Source organism: Lissotriton vulgaris, chromosome 2_1, assembly GCF_964263255.1.
Source record: "Lissotriton vulgaris chromosome 2_1, aLisVul1.2, whole genome shotgun sequence".
NCBI lineage: Eukaryota > Metazoa > Chordata > Amphibia > Caudata > Salamandridae > Lissotriton > Lissotriton vulgaris.
The window spans coordinates 1394273698-1394290574 of record NC_141687.1 but is presented as its reverse complement, the minus strand read 5'-3'; the positions used below and the strand labels follow the sequence as shown (position 1 = coordinate 1394290574).

The window sequence follows — 16877 nt, the reverse complement described above, 5'->3', positions numbered from 1 at the left end:
TGAAATCTTCTTTAGATAAGACCAAAGATAATTAGGCAATCTTGACCATCTGTTTGCCAGCTATGGCTCAATGAGGACAAGCATGACTTCTTCTAAACAGACCATATCTGGATGGATAGTTTCTTGCTTAGCATTCTCCTACCAATTCGCCACCAAATACATGCCAGACCAAAGCCCATTTTACAAGGGGCAAGGCGGCAACAGCTGCTCTACTAAGAAATGTCCCATCTCTGCAATATGCCAAGCTGCTACTTGGAGGTGTTTAGACTTAAGCACTCAGACAGACACTCAAGTAGGGCCGGCCTATTTAAGGAATCTACTTCGATAATTGTTACAGCTGCTTTTGTGTATCCTTGATTCATCTGCAGGTGTGTAGGATGGGCTTGCTATTCTATTTAGTACTTATGACTATTGATGAGGATCCCCTGGAAGAGAAGGATAAATTGCTTAGCTGTAATTTTAGGTCTCTTACAGTGGAATCCTCCTTAAAGTCATAAGTAATCCTCCCTCCTCCCTGGACAAATCTCACCTGCAGCAGTTTATATACTTGGTTCTGTGTTCTTCATGTCACCGCAAAAAGACCTGACTTAACTGTCACCTTTGAAGCATGATGGGATTCAGGAGGACCTGGAGATCTTAAAGGCACGGTGCCGGTATTAACTTGTTATGCTCTAAATGCAGCCTATTAGCTAACAATGCCTTTTTATTCCATTGCAGTTTTCTCTTCAATAAAGGCTGTTTTTGCACTTCATGCTCTCTTTTTCTGATTTACAGAAATGCTTGAGGCTAATGAGAGCTTTATTAAATGAAATGCTAGTTGGTCATATTTAGCCCTTAATATACGCTACATAGTTATATGTAAATATATGTTTGAGACATGTGTGCTGTAGAGACACATGTTTAGCATGCTTCTGCCGTCTTGTGTTGGGTCCAGATGCTTGCCTGTTGTTTTTCTTTGAAGAAGTTTTTTACAGTCTTGAGGTAAGGTGACACCTCCTTTTGATGACAGTGCACATGGGCATCAACTCCATTGTTAGATTGTCTTCTTTTCGCCATCCGGTTCGGACGTTGTTTGCGGCGCTCCAGTTCGAAACCGTTCTTCGGGATCCCCTCGGTATGCATCCCACTGTACCCTTGTTGGTATTGTATCATAAGCGTTTCACAATCCTCCGCGTGTCAAAAATTTTAAAAATCTCTATCTTCGATTGAGAATACACTATTGATGGACTTCGGGCCTAGCCGTGTCAGTTACTTCCACTCCGTCACATATCATCGAGTCTTCTTCTGATAGAATGGACTCCATTTCCACTCTGTCCTCTGTGCCACTCTAAATATCCACGCACCAACCTGCTAAAGTCTGCATCTTGTGCCTCTCACCAGAGCACAAGGAAGAAAATGGAGACGCTTCTCGATCGCTCCAGTCGAAAAACACTTTGCGGGACTGGCTGGCTCAATGAAGGAACATACAGCGACAGCACATCAAACACACCCCAGACATCTTCAAAGAAGATACCAAGCAGGAGGGGATGGAAGCGTCAGCAGCAGAAGAGGAGAAGGCCTTCTCTGTCCTCGAATCATACTCTGAACTGGAGATGGACCTAGAGTCCTAAGATGTTCCAGTGGGACAGGGTGCCTGGAGAACCAAATCCCCCTTGCCCATCCAACTAACATCACCAGTCAAAATGCTTGTGGGACACCATTGCCTTCTGGCCATGGTTGGCAATGAGAGACTTCTTCTAGCACCTCTCCTTTGGGCTTGGCACCGAACCGGCAAACCAAGCCTTCCAGCTCGAGCCGTGACATATCACCTTCAGCACCAAAGGATAAAAAAGACAGGTCCAGCTCGGCACTGAAAACAAAAGATGCCCTTCAAAAGCCTCAAGAACCTATCCTGGAAATTATGGCGGAATAGCTGGATCCTAAGCAAATGAAAAATTACATTCATCTAGACACTCAACATATATTGGCAACATATTTAACACCTTCCAAAAGGAAGATCTCTTCAGAGGATACAAGTTACAAAATTCCTCTAAAGAAGAAAAAGGACATAGCTACAAGCCCTCTCCACCCTAACCTTCAATCCCCTACACCATCTTCACCACTACCATGCTCAAGCCCTCTAGACATAACACCACAGGGTTCTCTGCACACAGAGCCTGATATAGGGGATGGGGATGACAATAGTCCACCACCAATAGATGCATGGAATGATTATAATATTGACCCACCGATGGATAATGATCCTAACTTATATCCTGCAAAACCATCACCTCCTGATGACAACACATCATACGAAGTTAATTTCTAGGGCTGCCTCCATACCATGGAGTTGCACTACTCAAAGAATCTTTAGAAGAAGATATGTTATTTGAAACACTAGGAACTACACATAGAACAACTCAAAGTTTGCCTATATTAAAAGGCATGATGCGCCATGCCGATGACCTTTTTAAAGACCTTGCACGTGCCTGTATATTAAGACCCAGGGTTGACAAAAAATACAAGCCTCCATCATCTGACCCGATTTTTACCAAAGGGCATTTACTTTTAGATTCATTAGTGGTATCAACTGCTTGAAAAAGAGCAAATTCACAGACTTCAGCAGATGCACCTCCTTCAGACAAGGAGTCTAAGTTAATAGATGCATTAGAAAAAAGAGTGGCTGAACAGTCCGCCAACCATTGGCGCATTGCCAACACACAAGGCCTATTAGCTAGATATGATAGGTTGCACTGGATGAAGTAGATGAGCTACTGCAGTACTTCCCAGAAGAATATAAGAAAAGAGGTCAGGAATTAGTGCAGGAGGGGAAATTAATATCTATTTCCTCCATTAGATGTGCACTGGATGCTGCTGGTACTGCAGCAATGGGAATTAACGCCAGCATTCTCCTAAGAAGACATGTACGGCTGAGAATCTTTGGGTTTAAACCAGAAGTACAATAATATATTCTCAATGCTCCCATTGGCAAACAACATCTTTTTGGACCTCAAGTAGATGAATCACTTGAGAAAATGAAAAAAAGATACAGAGGTGGCAAAATCAATGGGAGCACTTCAGTCACTATTCAATAGAGGTTCCTTTTTCACTCAGTTTATAGAGGATCCAAAAGTAATTCCTCAGATCCTAATGAGTCCTCCTATAAATCAAACAAAACCCTCTCCATCTAGAGGTTTCTATAAAACCTGCTATAGAGGGAACAATTTCAAAGGCAGAGGTAAAGGCACGCCAACACGTACCTCTCCATCTCCCAAAAAACAGGGACTTCCCTGTAATTCCCCCCCAGACCATCTTACACCTGTCGGGGGAAGACTGCAACAATTTCTTCCCATCTGGCAATCAATAACATAAGGCAAATGGGTATTAGACATTATCCAAAATGATTATTGTCTGGAGCTTAAAAGCAATCCTCCCAATATTCTACCTTGCACTCACAAAGATTTGTTACAACACCAACTGTTCTTCAATCAAGAAGTGAAAGCTCTTCTAAAAATATGAGCTATATAACTGGTTACAATACAACACCAATGATCAGTTTACTCACTTTACTTCCTAATCCCTAAAAAGCATGGGTCTCTACGACCGATATTAGATCTCAGACCGCTAAACCTATACATACTATCGGTCATACTTCAACAAGCACTTCCACTTCTACAACAAGGCAACTTCATGTCGACACTAGACTTAAAGGACTCATACTTCCACATTCCGGTTCTTCCAGCACATCGCAAATATCTCAGATTTGTAATAGCAGGAAACCACTATCAATTCAAAGTACTCCCGTTCTGAGTAACCCCTGCACCCAGAGTGTTCACAAAATGTCTAACAGCAGTAGCAGCTCATCTAAGAAGGCAACAAATTCATGTCTTACCATATCTAGACGATTGGTTCATCAAAGCCAACACACACCAAAAGTGCTTGCAACATACTCAAACTACCATAGACCTTCTCCATCAATTGGGATTTACAGCCAATGTGCAAAAATCCCATCTTCAACCCTCGCAACTGCAAACATATCTGGGAGCAACACTAAACACTTACACAGCTCTAGCCTCTCCCAATGCAGCCAGAATTCGAAACTTCCAAACACTATTACAACATTTTCAAAACATTCAATACCAAACAGTCACAACTTTCATGCAGCTACTAGGGATGATGATATCATGCATCACAATACTGCCTCACGCAAGATTCCACATGCGTCCTCTACAGGAATGCTTAGCACTTCAGTAGAATCAGTCACAGGGGCAATTAACAGATCTAGTGTTGGTAGACAGCCTCGCTCATCACTCTCCGCAGAGGGCGGCCCTTCATCTCTCACAGGCTGGGATGCCCATCTCCAATGTCTAACAATTGAGCTCCAGTGGGACAACAAACACAAAAGGCTCCACATCAGTTACCTGAAGCTTCTTGCTGTCTAGCACTAAAAGCTTGTCGACCTCACCTCGTAGGGAAAGTTGTCCTAGCCCGAGTCCGAACGGACAATATGGCAGCTGTGTACAAAAACAGAGGGGGACACATTCTCTACAACTGTAACGCCTCTCTCAGACCATCTGGCATTGGGCAATACATCACAAAATTCTTCTGGTAAAACACCTTCCAAGGATGCACAACCATTTTGACGACCTCAGCAGTATGAGGCAACAATTACACGAATGGGAACTATCCCCAGGTTCTCCTTCCATACTTTTGAAAATAGGGGGTTTCCGCAGTTAGACCTCTTTGCCGCAACAGTGACCTAAAAATGCACATATTCCCCCACCGTCTATCCAAAGGCAATGCTCTATGGATGAATTGGTCAGGGATATTTGCTTATGCTTTTCCGCCTCTCCCTCTCCTTCCATTTCTAGTTCGGAAACTCAGGCAGACATCCCTTCCACTGAATTTAGTGGCTCCCAGATAGGTTTGTCAGCCATGGTTCACCACACTACTAGAACCATCAGTGGTTCCACATCTAAAGCTGCACCTCACTTCAAACCTGTTCACACAGAACTGTGGAGAAATCAGGCCTCCAAACACCAAGGAGCTTAACCTAGCGGTGTGGGTCCTGAAATCATTGAATTCGGATACCTAAATCTACCACCAGATTGTATACCAATTCTTAGGGAAGCCAGAAAACCAACCACTAGAGCATGTTATACAGCAAAGTGGAATCGGTTTGTTATATATTGTCATAAAAATAACCTGATTTAGTAGCAGAAAGAGCTCTACGTACAATTGATGTCAAAAGAAAACTATTATATTACATGGCTAGAACAAAAGGTTTTCGCAAAACACCCTTTTATTGCCTTTGTTCCACCTCATAAAGGAAATCTTATCTCTAAATCCTCTATTTCTAGAAAGAATGTTAAATGTATTCAAACCTGTTATGTTTAAGCTAAAATAACTTTATTAATACCTCCTAAAGCACATTCAACTCGCAAAATTGGAGCATCTATGGCCTTTTTAGGTTATATTCCCATTGCTGACATATGTAAGGCAGCTACATGGACCACCCAACACATTTACCAACCATTATTGTGTGGCTGTATTAGCACACCAAGAAGCTAATGTAGGATAGGCAGCATAAAGAACGATTTTTTAAACAACTGCAACACCCACTGTTTAGCCACCTGTTAGAAAGATAGTGCTATATAGTCTATGCAAGGCTTGTGTATCTACAGCGCACATGCCTCGAACGGATTATGTTACTTACCCTGAAAGCAATTGTTCTCGTCATGTAGAGCTGTAGATTCACATGCGCCCTCCCTCCTCCGAAGACCACCTGTAGTTGTTGCAGTTCTTATTACTTACATTATTTACACATGAACATGTATATAATACACTTACTTACGCTATTATCACACTATTGCGGGAAAAAAAATCTAACAATGGAGTCGAAGTCTACACTGACTGGAAAAGACTTCTAAAATGAAAAACAACTTGCAAACGTCCAGACCCAACACCAGATGGCAGGAGTGTGCAAAGCATGTCAATCTACAGCTCTACATGCAAAGAACAGATGCTTACAGGGTAAAGAACATAATCCATATTGGGCAACCCCTTAGAGAAATATAATACTGCAGGCCTGCTGGAAGACCGTATCAACACAGTAAAAGGAATTGTGGGTCAGTTTGTTTGGAGTGATTTGAGCCAAGCATTGGAACAGCAGATAGGCAAAAATTCATCTGGCTCTTGACATCGGGAGGACCACTGGAAGGCTATGAAAAATTACAAATATTGCAGCAATTTCAAGCACTCCCACTGGAGGGAAAGAAGCAATGTCTTAGCACTACATATCTCAGCATGCATCTAAAAACAAATTACTCACCTGAGAGGTCCACCATAGGGCAATAAGGATAATTAACATGCAATAAGAGTACTGAGGCAGTATGTATGTATGTATGTATGTATGTATGTATGTATGTGTGTTCTTATATAGCGCTCGACTTACCCTAGGGCATCTCAGCGCTTGCCTTGGGAACCCGTCCTGGCTTTTTCCCTGTGAGATAGCCCGTACTGGGCATCCCCAAGGTGAAAGCCAGGCGTCCTGCCGCGGGGGGGCCGTAGTGGAGATTAAGCAAGCTATTGCCCAGAGTTGCAGAGTGTGAACCCGTGATTCGAGTAGGCACCAAAGTGAGAATTATCGAGTCCGTGGACACTTGGACTCAGATCCTGCCGTGTCGGGAATTGAACCCTGGTCCCGGGTCTGACCTCTGATTCAGGGTATGCCTCCTCTAACCAGTGAGCCACACTTCTTCACAGTATTGTGCGATGTCTTTGCTGGTGCCTGTGATCAAGGATCAGGAGGATCTGAAACGCGTAAGGCCAAGAAAGAATCTCGATGATGCTGCCAGACCTCTACCTTGAAAATAAAACTAATGATCTGTGTGGGAGTGGGTCTTCATGTCTTGGGAATATAGATTTATATAATATATTGAATATGTGCTCCGGGGTCCCCATGTGGGCAGGGATATTCAGTACTTATGACTTTGATATGGATTCCCCTAGAAGAGAGCTAGGATTACAGATAAGCCATTTATCCTATTCTACCAAGATCTTAACTTACAAAAAGGAGATAGAAGTGATTTTACTCTATAGGTGACTTGCTAGGATTTTCAGTATTATTTACAAAAGTTAACTTGTTTTATTGGGCAGTACGTTATGTTGACTTTCTGAAGTCTCAATGATATGTTCTATAAATCTGATATCTTATGCTCTAGTGTAGTAAGACCTTTTCTTCAGTGACATTTATCTTTGCTTTTGTATAGTGGATTATGATGGGGCACTGACTGTGTTCACTGAGATGCAGCTACTGGCTCAAGAGAAAGGACTTCACAGCAACGGGAGTGGTACCCCCATAGGTAATGTGACTTTTCATAATCTATTCTGTACATGGGGAAAGGGCTTGAATGCATATTAGTATAATTGTACTCTCCATATTAATGTTTATTGTTCCTGGTTTTCAGTTAAAGCCGTTTCTAACAAAAAATAAAGGACTGAAGATGGGAACGTTTGCTTTTACGTACAATTAGGAATGCACTGTTTCTTTCTACACTTTACTGCTTTGGTGCCCTTTAGTGTTAAAGCAGTAAAAGGGCAGCCTCCACCTTCGGTGGGTTTTCCAACAACAACCCATGTGGGCCATGGTAAGTCCCTTAATATGCCTTTTTGACCATCCACAATGCTCCCGTAATCCCTGGACCTACTCTGTCTCCCATTTTGGAAGCATGGCTGACGTCCTATGGCTTCAGCTCATTGTTCCTGGCATACTTGACCAGCTGGTTTGCAGGGTCTCTGTCCAGGGAAAGAGGCACTGCCAAGTTGTCATGGGTAACAGCTTTGGTTTCTCAAAGCTCAGTACCAGGATGATGGCAACAAATATGACTGTGCATAAGCACTCCTTCAGAATCAGTGTGCTCCTAGAAAGAACTATTCCTAGCACTGTGCTTAGTTTTACAGTGTGGTGGTTTGAAAATCATCTCAATTGGAGCCACATCTCCTTGTTCAGAAAGACAGGAAAGATATTATAAACCCCTTCATCAGTTATGGAGAATTTCAGATAGGATCTAACATGGGTCCATGAATGGGTTTTGCTGAAACCGCGTTGCCTCCAGCGTAAATGTTACATTCAAACATATACATGTTCCTGTACAAGATGCTGACAGTGAAACATAGAAACATGAAGCAGCACCTGCTGCTCTCTTTCGTAGTATGGGCTTCAGACACATCAATCTTAGCAGCAAGAAGTGCATGCCCCTCCTTCTGAGCAGGCACATCAGACTAGAATGTGTTCATTATATAAAAACAGGATCACCAAGTTCAACTTTCATTCGTACTTCTGTATCGCATAATGAAGCTTGAAGCTAACTGTGCCAAAATAAATCCTGCCTCTGCAAAATCTCCTTTAAAAACAGGTTATCCATTTCTTATAATTGTATATTGAGCTATGCTTTATTTTCCAAAGGTGTGAGAACAACTAGAACAATGAACCCTGCACATAACACAAAGATAAAGAAAGGCCCTACTGCAGCTTTTACACAAGCCCAGCCGGGCAGAGTCTCCGCACTGCTTTCAAATAGTCAAACCCCAACATGCACTTTGAAAATCAATACTTAGTTGTCCTTAAACCCACTTACAAATAAACTACAGTGTATAATAAACGTCATTTGCAGTGTGGACTGCACATACAAACAACCCAAAGCATCCTGCAGGTCATGTAATTTTTTTTACTAACTCATCTGCTTCTTTGTACAGCTACACAGGTTGCTTTCACTAAAATCCCTATATCTAACATTATGCTTACTAATTTCTTAGCAGACTCCTCCCCTCTGGCCATAGAACATGAATAGAAAAGATCAGCGAACAAGAGAGTAAGACCACATTTATTATTCTGGTACTTTCTTGGTTTTGCAACACAGAGAACCGGGCATTAAATCATTATCTTGCACTAACAGAGCACCAAAAATGTATATCTTATGTCTTGAATGGGCGTGTCTTAAATGATCCCTAAGAAGCTATTTATCGAGGTGTAAACATATCACTATCTATGCGCATCCTGGACATGTGGTGGACTTAGTGTTGTGTAAAGAGAGCTGGGAAAATAGATCAGCAATAGAGGTGAGAGAAATAATGTAAAGACTTGTAGGAGAAAATTCAAGGAAAAGGTAGAAGGAAAGGAATTGTGGAGGATGAAAGAAGGAAGTAAGAACTAATAATAGGAATAAAGGAAGGAAATAAAATCCAAATTGCTTACAAGCACTTGAAAAACAACACCCCCAGGACTTTTTGCTGAGCTAAGAAAAGTAAATACTGATAACCACAATTTTTTAAAACATTGGAAAACACTGATTACACTCCAGCAGATCTTACAACAAACAGAATATGAAAACTAGAAATATATTTGATAGTGTAATGCTGACACCTTAGTCGTCGGTCCGAGCCTGACTGGCTAACCATGCTTGGATTGTGTCTTTGAGGTAATCCGTATTTACACTTTATTCTTTAACCGCTTTAGGTGCTGGAGTTTGACAGAATGCTCAGGTTCCTCTCTAATCAAATAACTTAGTAACAGAGTACCTTAGGGCCTCTTTTACAGTGGAGTGGAGAGAGAAATTCCAAAAAAAAGGATTCACCATCTGTCCCATTTTCTGTTTCTTAGACCTACTTTGAGGTAGTGAACGTGCTCAGTTTCTGGCAGCCGAGTTCTAATCTGCCTCCACCATTGGAAACCCCTTGATGACTGACCAATTGTCAGGGGTCCATTGGCTTTGCAGTATCAAAAACCCTTTTGTGTTTTGAGTGGGCATACTAATGTTGATTTATTTTTACCTGTGTCCACCATTGATGGCATGATGCCTGGTCAGAAGTGAGTGCCTGCATGTCAGGGATATTGCTTGTTTGTTTTCCCAAAAGAAACCTTGCTTTGTTTTTATTCTGGAAAACAATAAAACGCTGACCTACCTGTAAATGCTTTAGGCCATGTTCGCAGGAGCAGTGCGTCCCCCTGGAGCCAGGAGCCTGGAGCACAAGCACCTGCCTCTTGCAGAGACCAGTGTGCCATGTGAGAAAGAGATCATCGCTTAAGAAGGTGGCATCCAGTGAGGAGATCCTGGCAAGGGGATTCTTGTAACTACGTGGGAGGAGAAGACTACTGAGCAGATCAGGCCGTTACCCATGTGCAGTGTGAAAGTCGGCAACCGCGTATGCCATAGGGAGCCATTGTGAAGTTAGCCGTGCCGATCAGTACGTTGGTAGAGTCAGAGGGAGCCGCTGTGAAGAGGAACCTGCTGCCATGTGGATCGGGCCATTGCCCGTGTGCACAGTAACAGTGGTGACCCTGTATGCCAGAGGGTGCCACGAGGAAGGACATGGATTGTAGAGTGAATGATGCCATAGTTGAAAGGAGAGGCCATGGTGATGAACCTGTGCTGGCTGGAGCCCTGATTAAGGATTGGAACCAGAAGCTGTTGAATTCCTCACCACTACCCCATTCCTCCACCCAACCACCATCACCTGTGGGAGAAATCAAAGGAAACTTACTGTTGCACCATAGGAGAGTTGAGGACCGCTTCCCCAACACAGCAAAGAGTGTTACTCTCTAAAGGCAGCCACTGCAACCTCTGCGCCTGCGAGTGAGATGCTCCTGGAGACTCCAGTCCTGCAATCCCTGCTGTTGCGGGTTAGACTGATCTTGTCTACCAGATAGCGCATCGGCTCTTGGAACACTTTTGACTTTTCTAAAAGAAATCTGAGTGGGACTTAGCAGTAATCCTGCGTGCCTGTAGGTGGCGTTGGTCGCCTCCGCATCCGTCGTTGGCACAGTGGTCGCCGGAATGGCTTTGAGGTGTCTACTTAGACCCCGTCTCTGCGCGCTGTCAGTTCTTTCTTTTTCTGCGCCAGCCAGCGCAGATCCAGAGAGAGAGCGCCCCTTAGTCACTTTTTGACTAAGCACTATTTCGACTTTTGTCAACCTCTTGCCAGGCCATGAACCAGAAATCTTTGCAGGAGCTTCCCGAAAGCTTTTGGAGGCCCAGCAGTCTGCTTTGCGCTGCTTGAGGTCCCCGTCAAGAGGAAGGTCCCAGGACCGGTCGCGGAGTCATCACCATTTCTCTTCGAATTTTTTCTACACCTTTGGTAAGTCGAAGCACAAAAAGAAGTCGAAGAAGCATCAGCGCTCTTCGCCTTCTCCCCGTCTGTCGGCCGATGCAATACAGGACCCGAAGCGTTGTCGCTCTCCGGCTCCTTCATCTGAGCCCGCTTGGACGGCTCCGCTCTTCCCTCCCTTTTCTGGAGCCAGAGCGCTCAATGCCCAGCTTCATCAATTTTACGAAGCGCCCACGGACTTGGCGGGGGCCCTCGGCCTTCGATGCCAGCTGTGCAGGGTCCCCAAGGATCCAGGCCTGGATCTGGTTCGGTGCAGGTTGACCTCACAGTACCTTCCCCAGCACAGATTCCAGTGGCGACGCCCCCAATGCTGGTTGTACCCCCAACCGGCGTTGACCCCAGCCTCATACCCAACGTGGCCACAGTACCAGACCAACGTCAACAGACGTTACTTTTGTACTGCTGTTTATCCCTGGCATTCCCTACCGCCCAGAGTGGCAGCCAGAGGAGCCAGAGGAGGGTGAGGAGGACTGGGAGGTGTCTATTGACCCTCTAGCAGACCAACTTGAGGATCTGGACTGGCAAGAGGAGTTGGGAGATGCCAGTGGTCTGGATACCTCCCCAGACTGTGGTATGCTTTCTTTCCCGACCGTCGCTACGGAGGAGGGAGCCTACTACGCTGTAGTGTTGTGTAGGGTGGCTGAGGCCTTCCTCAAGCTTCCTACGGTGGCTATCAGGACTAACCTCCTGAAAGAGGTGCTTCATCTGGCAGCAGCTTCTTCGGAGCACATGCTGCCTTTTAGTTAGGCCCTCACAGATATCCTTCTGAGCACTGTGTACAAGCCCAGCGCAGGGTCTCCTGTGGACAGGATGATTGCTGAATGCCGCGGCCTGGCCCCGGACGACCCACTTTTCCTCTTCCAACATCCTCCTCCTTGAGAGCTTGGTGGTCCAAGCCTCATCCTCAAAGGTTGCATTCCCTACTGCTTCCCCAGATAGGGAATCAAAGAAGCTGGACCACCTTGGGAAGAAGATGTTTTCTTCTGCCAGCTTAGAACTGCAGTTGGTGAACACTGCATGTCTCTTGGGCCATTACACACATACATAGTGTGGGATACGGTTGTGCAAGTTCTGCCGCAGTGCCCGGAGGAGGCCTGGGCTGTGCTCACCCACGCTGTTGCTGAGGGTCGAGATGCAGTGTAGTTCACTATCCGGGGTGGGCTGGATACCGCCGATTTGCTGGGTAGAAAGGTTGACACATTGGTAGCCCTGGGGCACTACTCCCGGCTGAGAACGTCTGGCCTTTTCTGGGGAGGTCAAACCTACCCTTATGAACTTGCCCTTTGATGGCCATCGCCTGTTTGTTGACAAGGTGGACAACGCCCTTTGAGCGTGTCAAGGACTCTAGGGCTACGACCAGATCCTTGGGTCTCGCGACAACTTCTCGCACCATGCAGTCTGCCTTTCGCCTCTTTCATGGCTACGGAAGGGGTGCCCTACCATGCTCCACCCCGAGCCACGGGGCAACGCAAGCTACCAAGCTTTTGCGTGGCCGTGGTCGTGGAGGTGGGACCCAGTGGTGTGGGTCTGGGGGCAGCAAGTGGGCCAGTCCACCAAAGGCCCCCCTGCAGCATCCTCCAAACCTTCCTAGTCCAATCTTCCTGGGCGACCAGTTGCCAGCAGGATCTGCCATCACCTCTCCCACTGGCACAACATCACTTCGGACAGGTTGGTTTTGCAGATAGTCCGAAAAGGTTACTCCCTCTCCTTCGAAACTACCTCTTCCTCCATACCACCAACACTCCATCGCATGACGGAGGATCATTTGGCCCTTCTCCTCTAGGAAGTTACAGCTCTTGGCCAAGGGAGCTATCAAACGCGTCCCTGTGCCAGAAGTAGGTTGTGGTTGCTGCTCCCACTACTTCTTGGTACCCAGGAAGGACAAAGGCCTGCGTCCTATCTTGGACTTCAGGGGCGTCAACTGCTTCCTCCGGAAGGAGAAGTTCAAGATGTTAACCTTGACTCAGGTCTTGTCTACCCTCGATTCTGGAGACTGGATGGGAGCGTTGGACTTGCAGGAAGCTTACTTTCACATCCCTGTCTTGCCTGCCCACATACGGCTCACGGTAGGGCACGAGCATTTTCAGTTTACTGTGCTCCCCTTCGGCCTTACCAGGGCCCCTGGTTCAATAAACTGATGGCGGTAGTCACAGCTTATCTGCGCAGATCAGGGGGTTCCAGTCTTCCCATATCTCGACGACTGGCTGTTGAAGTCGGGCTCATTCCAGGCTGCCTTCTCCCACCTACAGACTACAGCGGACCTCCTGCATTCGCTGGGGGCCGAAGTCTCACCTGATTCCCTCTCAGAAGCTCCTTTTCATCTGAGCGGTTCTGGACACAGCACAGTTTCTGGTCTATCCTCCAGAGCAGCAAGACTGGGATATTTAGGCTAAGATATCGATGTTTCAGCCTCTATACGGGATTTTGGTGAGAATTACCCTGAGGCTGCTGGGCCTCATGGCCTCCTGCATCCTGCTGGTTACTCATGCCAGATGGCATATGCAGGCTCTGCAGTGGGACCTGAAGTTCCAGTGGGCGCAGCATCAGGAGAATCTTTCCGATCTCGTCCTGATCTTGGAGGGGACTGGAAGTTAGTTGCAGTGGTGGCTCATGAACCAGGATAGGGTCAGCAGCAGAGCCCTCTCCCTTCCCCAACCAGAGTTCACAGTAGTGACGGATGCAACACTTCTGGGATCGGACCGCCACATGGGGGAGGTAGAGATCAGAGGCCTCTGGCGGAGTCCGGGCTCCACATCAACCTTCTGGAGCTCCAGGTGATTCGTCTTGCACTAAAGGCATTCCTTTCCTCTGTCAAAGGAAGAGAAGTGCAGGTGATCACAGACAACACCACCGCCATGTGGTACTGCAATAAACAGGGCTGGTGGGGTTGTGGACCCTATGTCAAGAGCAGTAGGGTGAGCCTTAGTTAGATCTATTTGCACCGAAGAGAACACGCAATATCAGCAGTTCTGCACGTTGGAGTTTCCAATGCGGCACTCGCTCGGCGATGCCTTTCCTTGCGAGTGGAATTGCGGCCTCCTTTACGCCTTTCCGCCTGTACCACTTCTGCCCAGAGTGCTGAAGAAGATCAAGCCTGACCGGGACCAAGTCATTCTTGAGGCTCCGAACTGGGCACAGAGTTTGGTACCCCAAACTCTTGAGCTAGGCCATCTATCCTCCGATCAAACTGCCTCTTTGGGAGGATCTTCTGTTGTAGCAGCAGGGGACGATCCTTGACCCGAACCTGTCCAGCCTCCACCTCCTTGCGTGGAGGTTGAGCGGTGACAGTTGACAGCTTTCGACCTTCCTCTCGAAGTCTGTAACGTTATCTTGGCAGCCAGGCCTCCCGCCAGCAAAACGGTATACACCTGTAACTGGAACACATTTGTGACATGGTGCACAGCAAAGGCTGTTGATCCCCTTTCTGCCCCTCTTTCAGAGGTTCTCCTCTTCATTCTTTCCATGGCCTAGCAGGGCTCTGCTCTGGGCTCTTTTAAGGGCTATCTTTCGGCCATTTTGGCCTTTCTTCGCCTTCCTGATCAGCCCTCTGTTTTCAAGTCCTCGACTGTTAACAGATTCCTGAAGGGCATTACTCATCTCTTTCCTCCTCCTTCTCCTTCCGTAATGCCCGAGTGGAACTTGAAACTTGTCCTCACGTATCTTCTGTGTCCTCCCTTTGAGCCCCTATATAATTGTCCTCTTGGCCTCCTTAGTTTGAAGACTGCTTTCTTGATTGCCATCTCCTCTGCTCGCCAGGTGAGTGAGCTTCAGGCCTTATCTTCCAGACCTCCCTTTCTTGCTGTCCATCCTGACAAAGTAGTCCTCCGTACTAGGCCCTCTTTTTCTGCCAAAGTGATTACCTCTTTCCACATAGGTCAGACTATCACATTGCCCACCTTCTTTCCCACCTCTGCACCCTTCAAAAGAGAAGGAGAGACTTCACCAACTGAACCCAAAACATATGCTGTCTTTCTACCTTGACCGCACTAAAGACTTCCGGGTGGATGATCAACTCTTCATGGATTATGGGGGTGCCAAGAAAGGGCGGGCTGTGCACAAACATACCATCTCTCAATGTGTTGTCCGTCCTATGCATTAAGATCTGTTATTCTTTGGCTAAAAAGGAACCTCCAGTAGGACGGCGCGCGGATTCTACCAGGGCGACGGCAGCCACTACTGCTTTGGGATGTGGTGTTCTGTAGTAGGGGATCTCTGTGTATAGTCATAATCTAGTGAATAGTCCCGCCCATGTGCGTGGACCCCGGCAATCAAAAATAATCTCTTAAGTTGTCAAAATAATGCAGAAACTGCAAAGACACTTAAGAGAGAATTTAAAGACAAATAATGCAGCCTATATCCACAGGCTACACTGTCCAGTACTTCAACTAGAAATTCCACCAAAAAAAAACCCACCACACATAAAACAGCCTGCAGTTTCTATCATAGAGAAACTTGCCTCCCCCAGTCAAAGACTCTGGAATGATAGAGAGGAAGGTAGGGACAGACAAGCCCCATAGGCTGCCATTATGTGGCTTTAATAGGATACTGTGCCTTTAAGAGAACTTTCCAGAACTTCTCCCAGTATCCCAGAATGCATAGCAGGTCCCTCTACTTTCAGTTCTTTTTTCCGGCTCCTGTTTACAGGACCCTGGCATTGAGCTCTCCCTTTTTCAAGGGTTTATTGGAATTGTTTTTGCACTTTTGAATTTTAAAAGTGTTGCAGTTTACTTCTTGGTGTTCTCTTCTCTGTTTTTGTGCTGTTTTTAGGCGTTTTAGGGCTCTAAAATGCCTGGCCTTTTTGTTAAGTGCCCAGCATGTGAGAGGAAGAAGGCCAAGAGTGACCCCCATGATGTCTGCATCGTGTGCCTTCCAGAAGATCATGTCCCTGAAGATTGTGTCATCTGCCAGCAGCTTTCTGCTCGGACTCTGAGGGACAGATTGAAGATCAGGCTGGCTGGCCTGGAGGATAGGCGTCTGCGGGCTGCAGGTGGGTCTGGGCAGGCTGGGAAGGTTCCCTCTGCCTCTGCTGAGGCCCCTGGGGGGCTCCCTGGGAGCAGGAAGTCCAGCAAACCGTCCCATTCTCCGTCGACGTCGATTGCATCGACGACGACGTCGAGAGGGATGACGGCGGTGTGCTCCCCTTCTCCCCGGGGCTCCGGGTCGAGACGGCGTGACGGCTCGACGTCGAAGGAGAAGCCGCCGTCGAAGCCACCGTCGACGTCATCGTCTTCGTCGACGTCGAGATCTTCCTACCGACGCCGAAGGCAAAGTGACGTGCATCGGCGCTCGCCGTCGAAGCGGCACCGATGCTCGCCGTCGAGGCGACACCGTCGATCGCTGTCGAGGCGACACCGCCGATCGACGTCGAGGGGCTCCTCGACGTCGAGAGCATCAAGACGACGGCGAGAAGGCGACGTGTGACGTCGCGGAAGAGGAGGTCGACGTCGAGGAGTCGACGGTCGACGCCGAGGAGAAGAGGGTCGACGCCGAGGAGACGGCGATCGATGCCGGAGTCCAGGAAGCGTCGTTCGACGCCGGAGAAGCGTCGCTCTGCGTCCAGCAGACAGCGGTCAGCGTCTAGGGGTCGGTCAGCCTCTCCAAAACGGCGCAAGAGGGATTCTAGTCCCAGAAGTCACGCTGCTTCCAGTGGAGGACACAAGAGGAAGCGGTCGCCTGCTGATGGGGATGGCTCTCCGCACCCTTCGCCTAAAGGGTCACCGGGCTCGGTGTAC

The 16877-nt window shown here is 47.0% G+C and overlaps 1 protein-coding gene across 1 annotated transcript in view; it reads left to right on the top strand.

Annotated features, from left to right (window-relative positions):
• LOC147732630 (40-kDa huntingtin-associated protein-like) overlaps nucleotides 1-16877 on the top strand; it is a 657506-nt gene that overhangs the window by 350221 nt on the left and 290408 nt on the right. The window contains exon 7 of the mRNA XM_086957151.1: nucleotides 7251-7343. Within this exon, the coding sequence (XP_086813277.1) occupies nucleotides 7251-7343 (93 nt within the window). The remainder of the gene's footprint in view (nucleotides 1-7250; nucleotides 7344-16877) is intronic.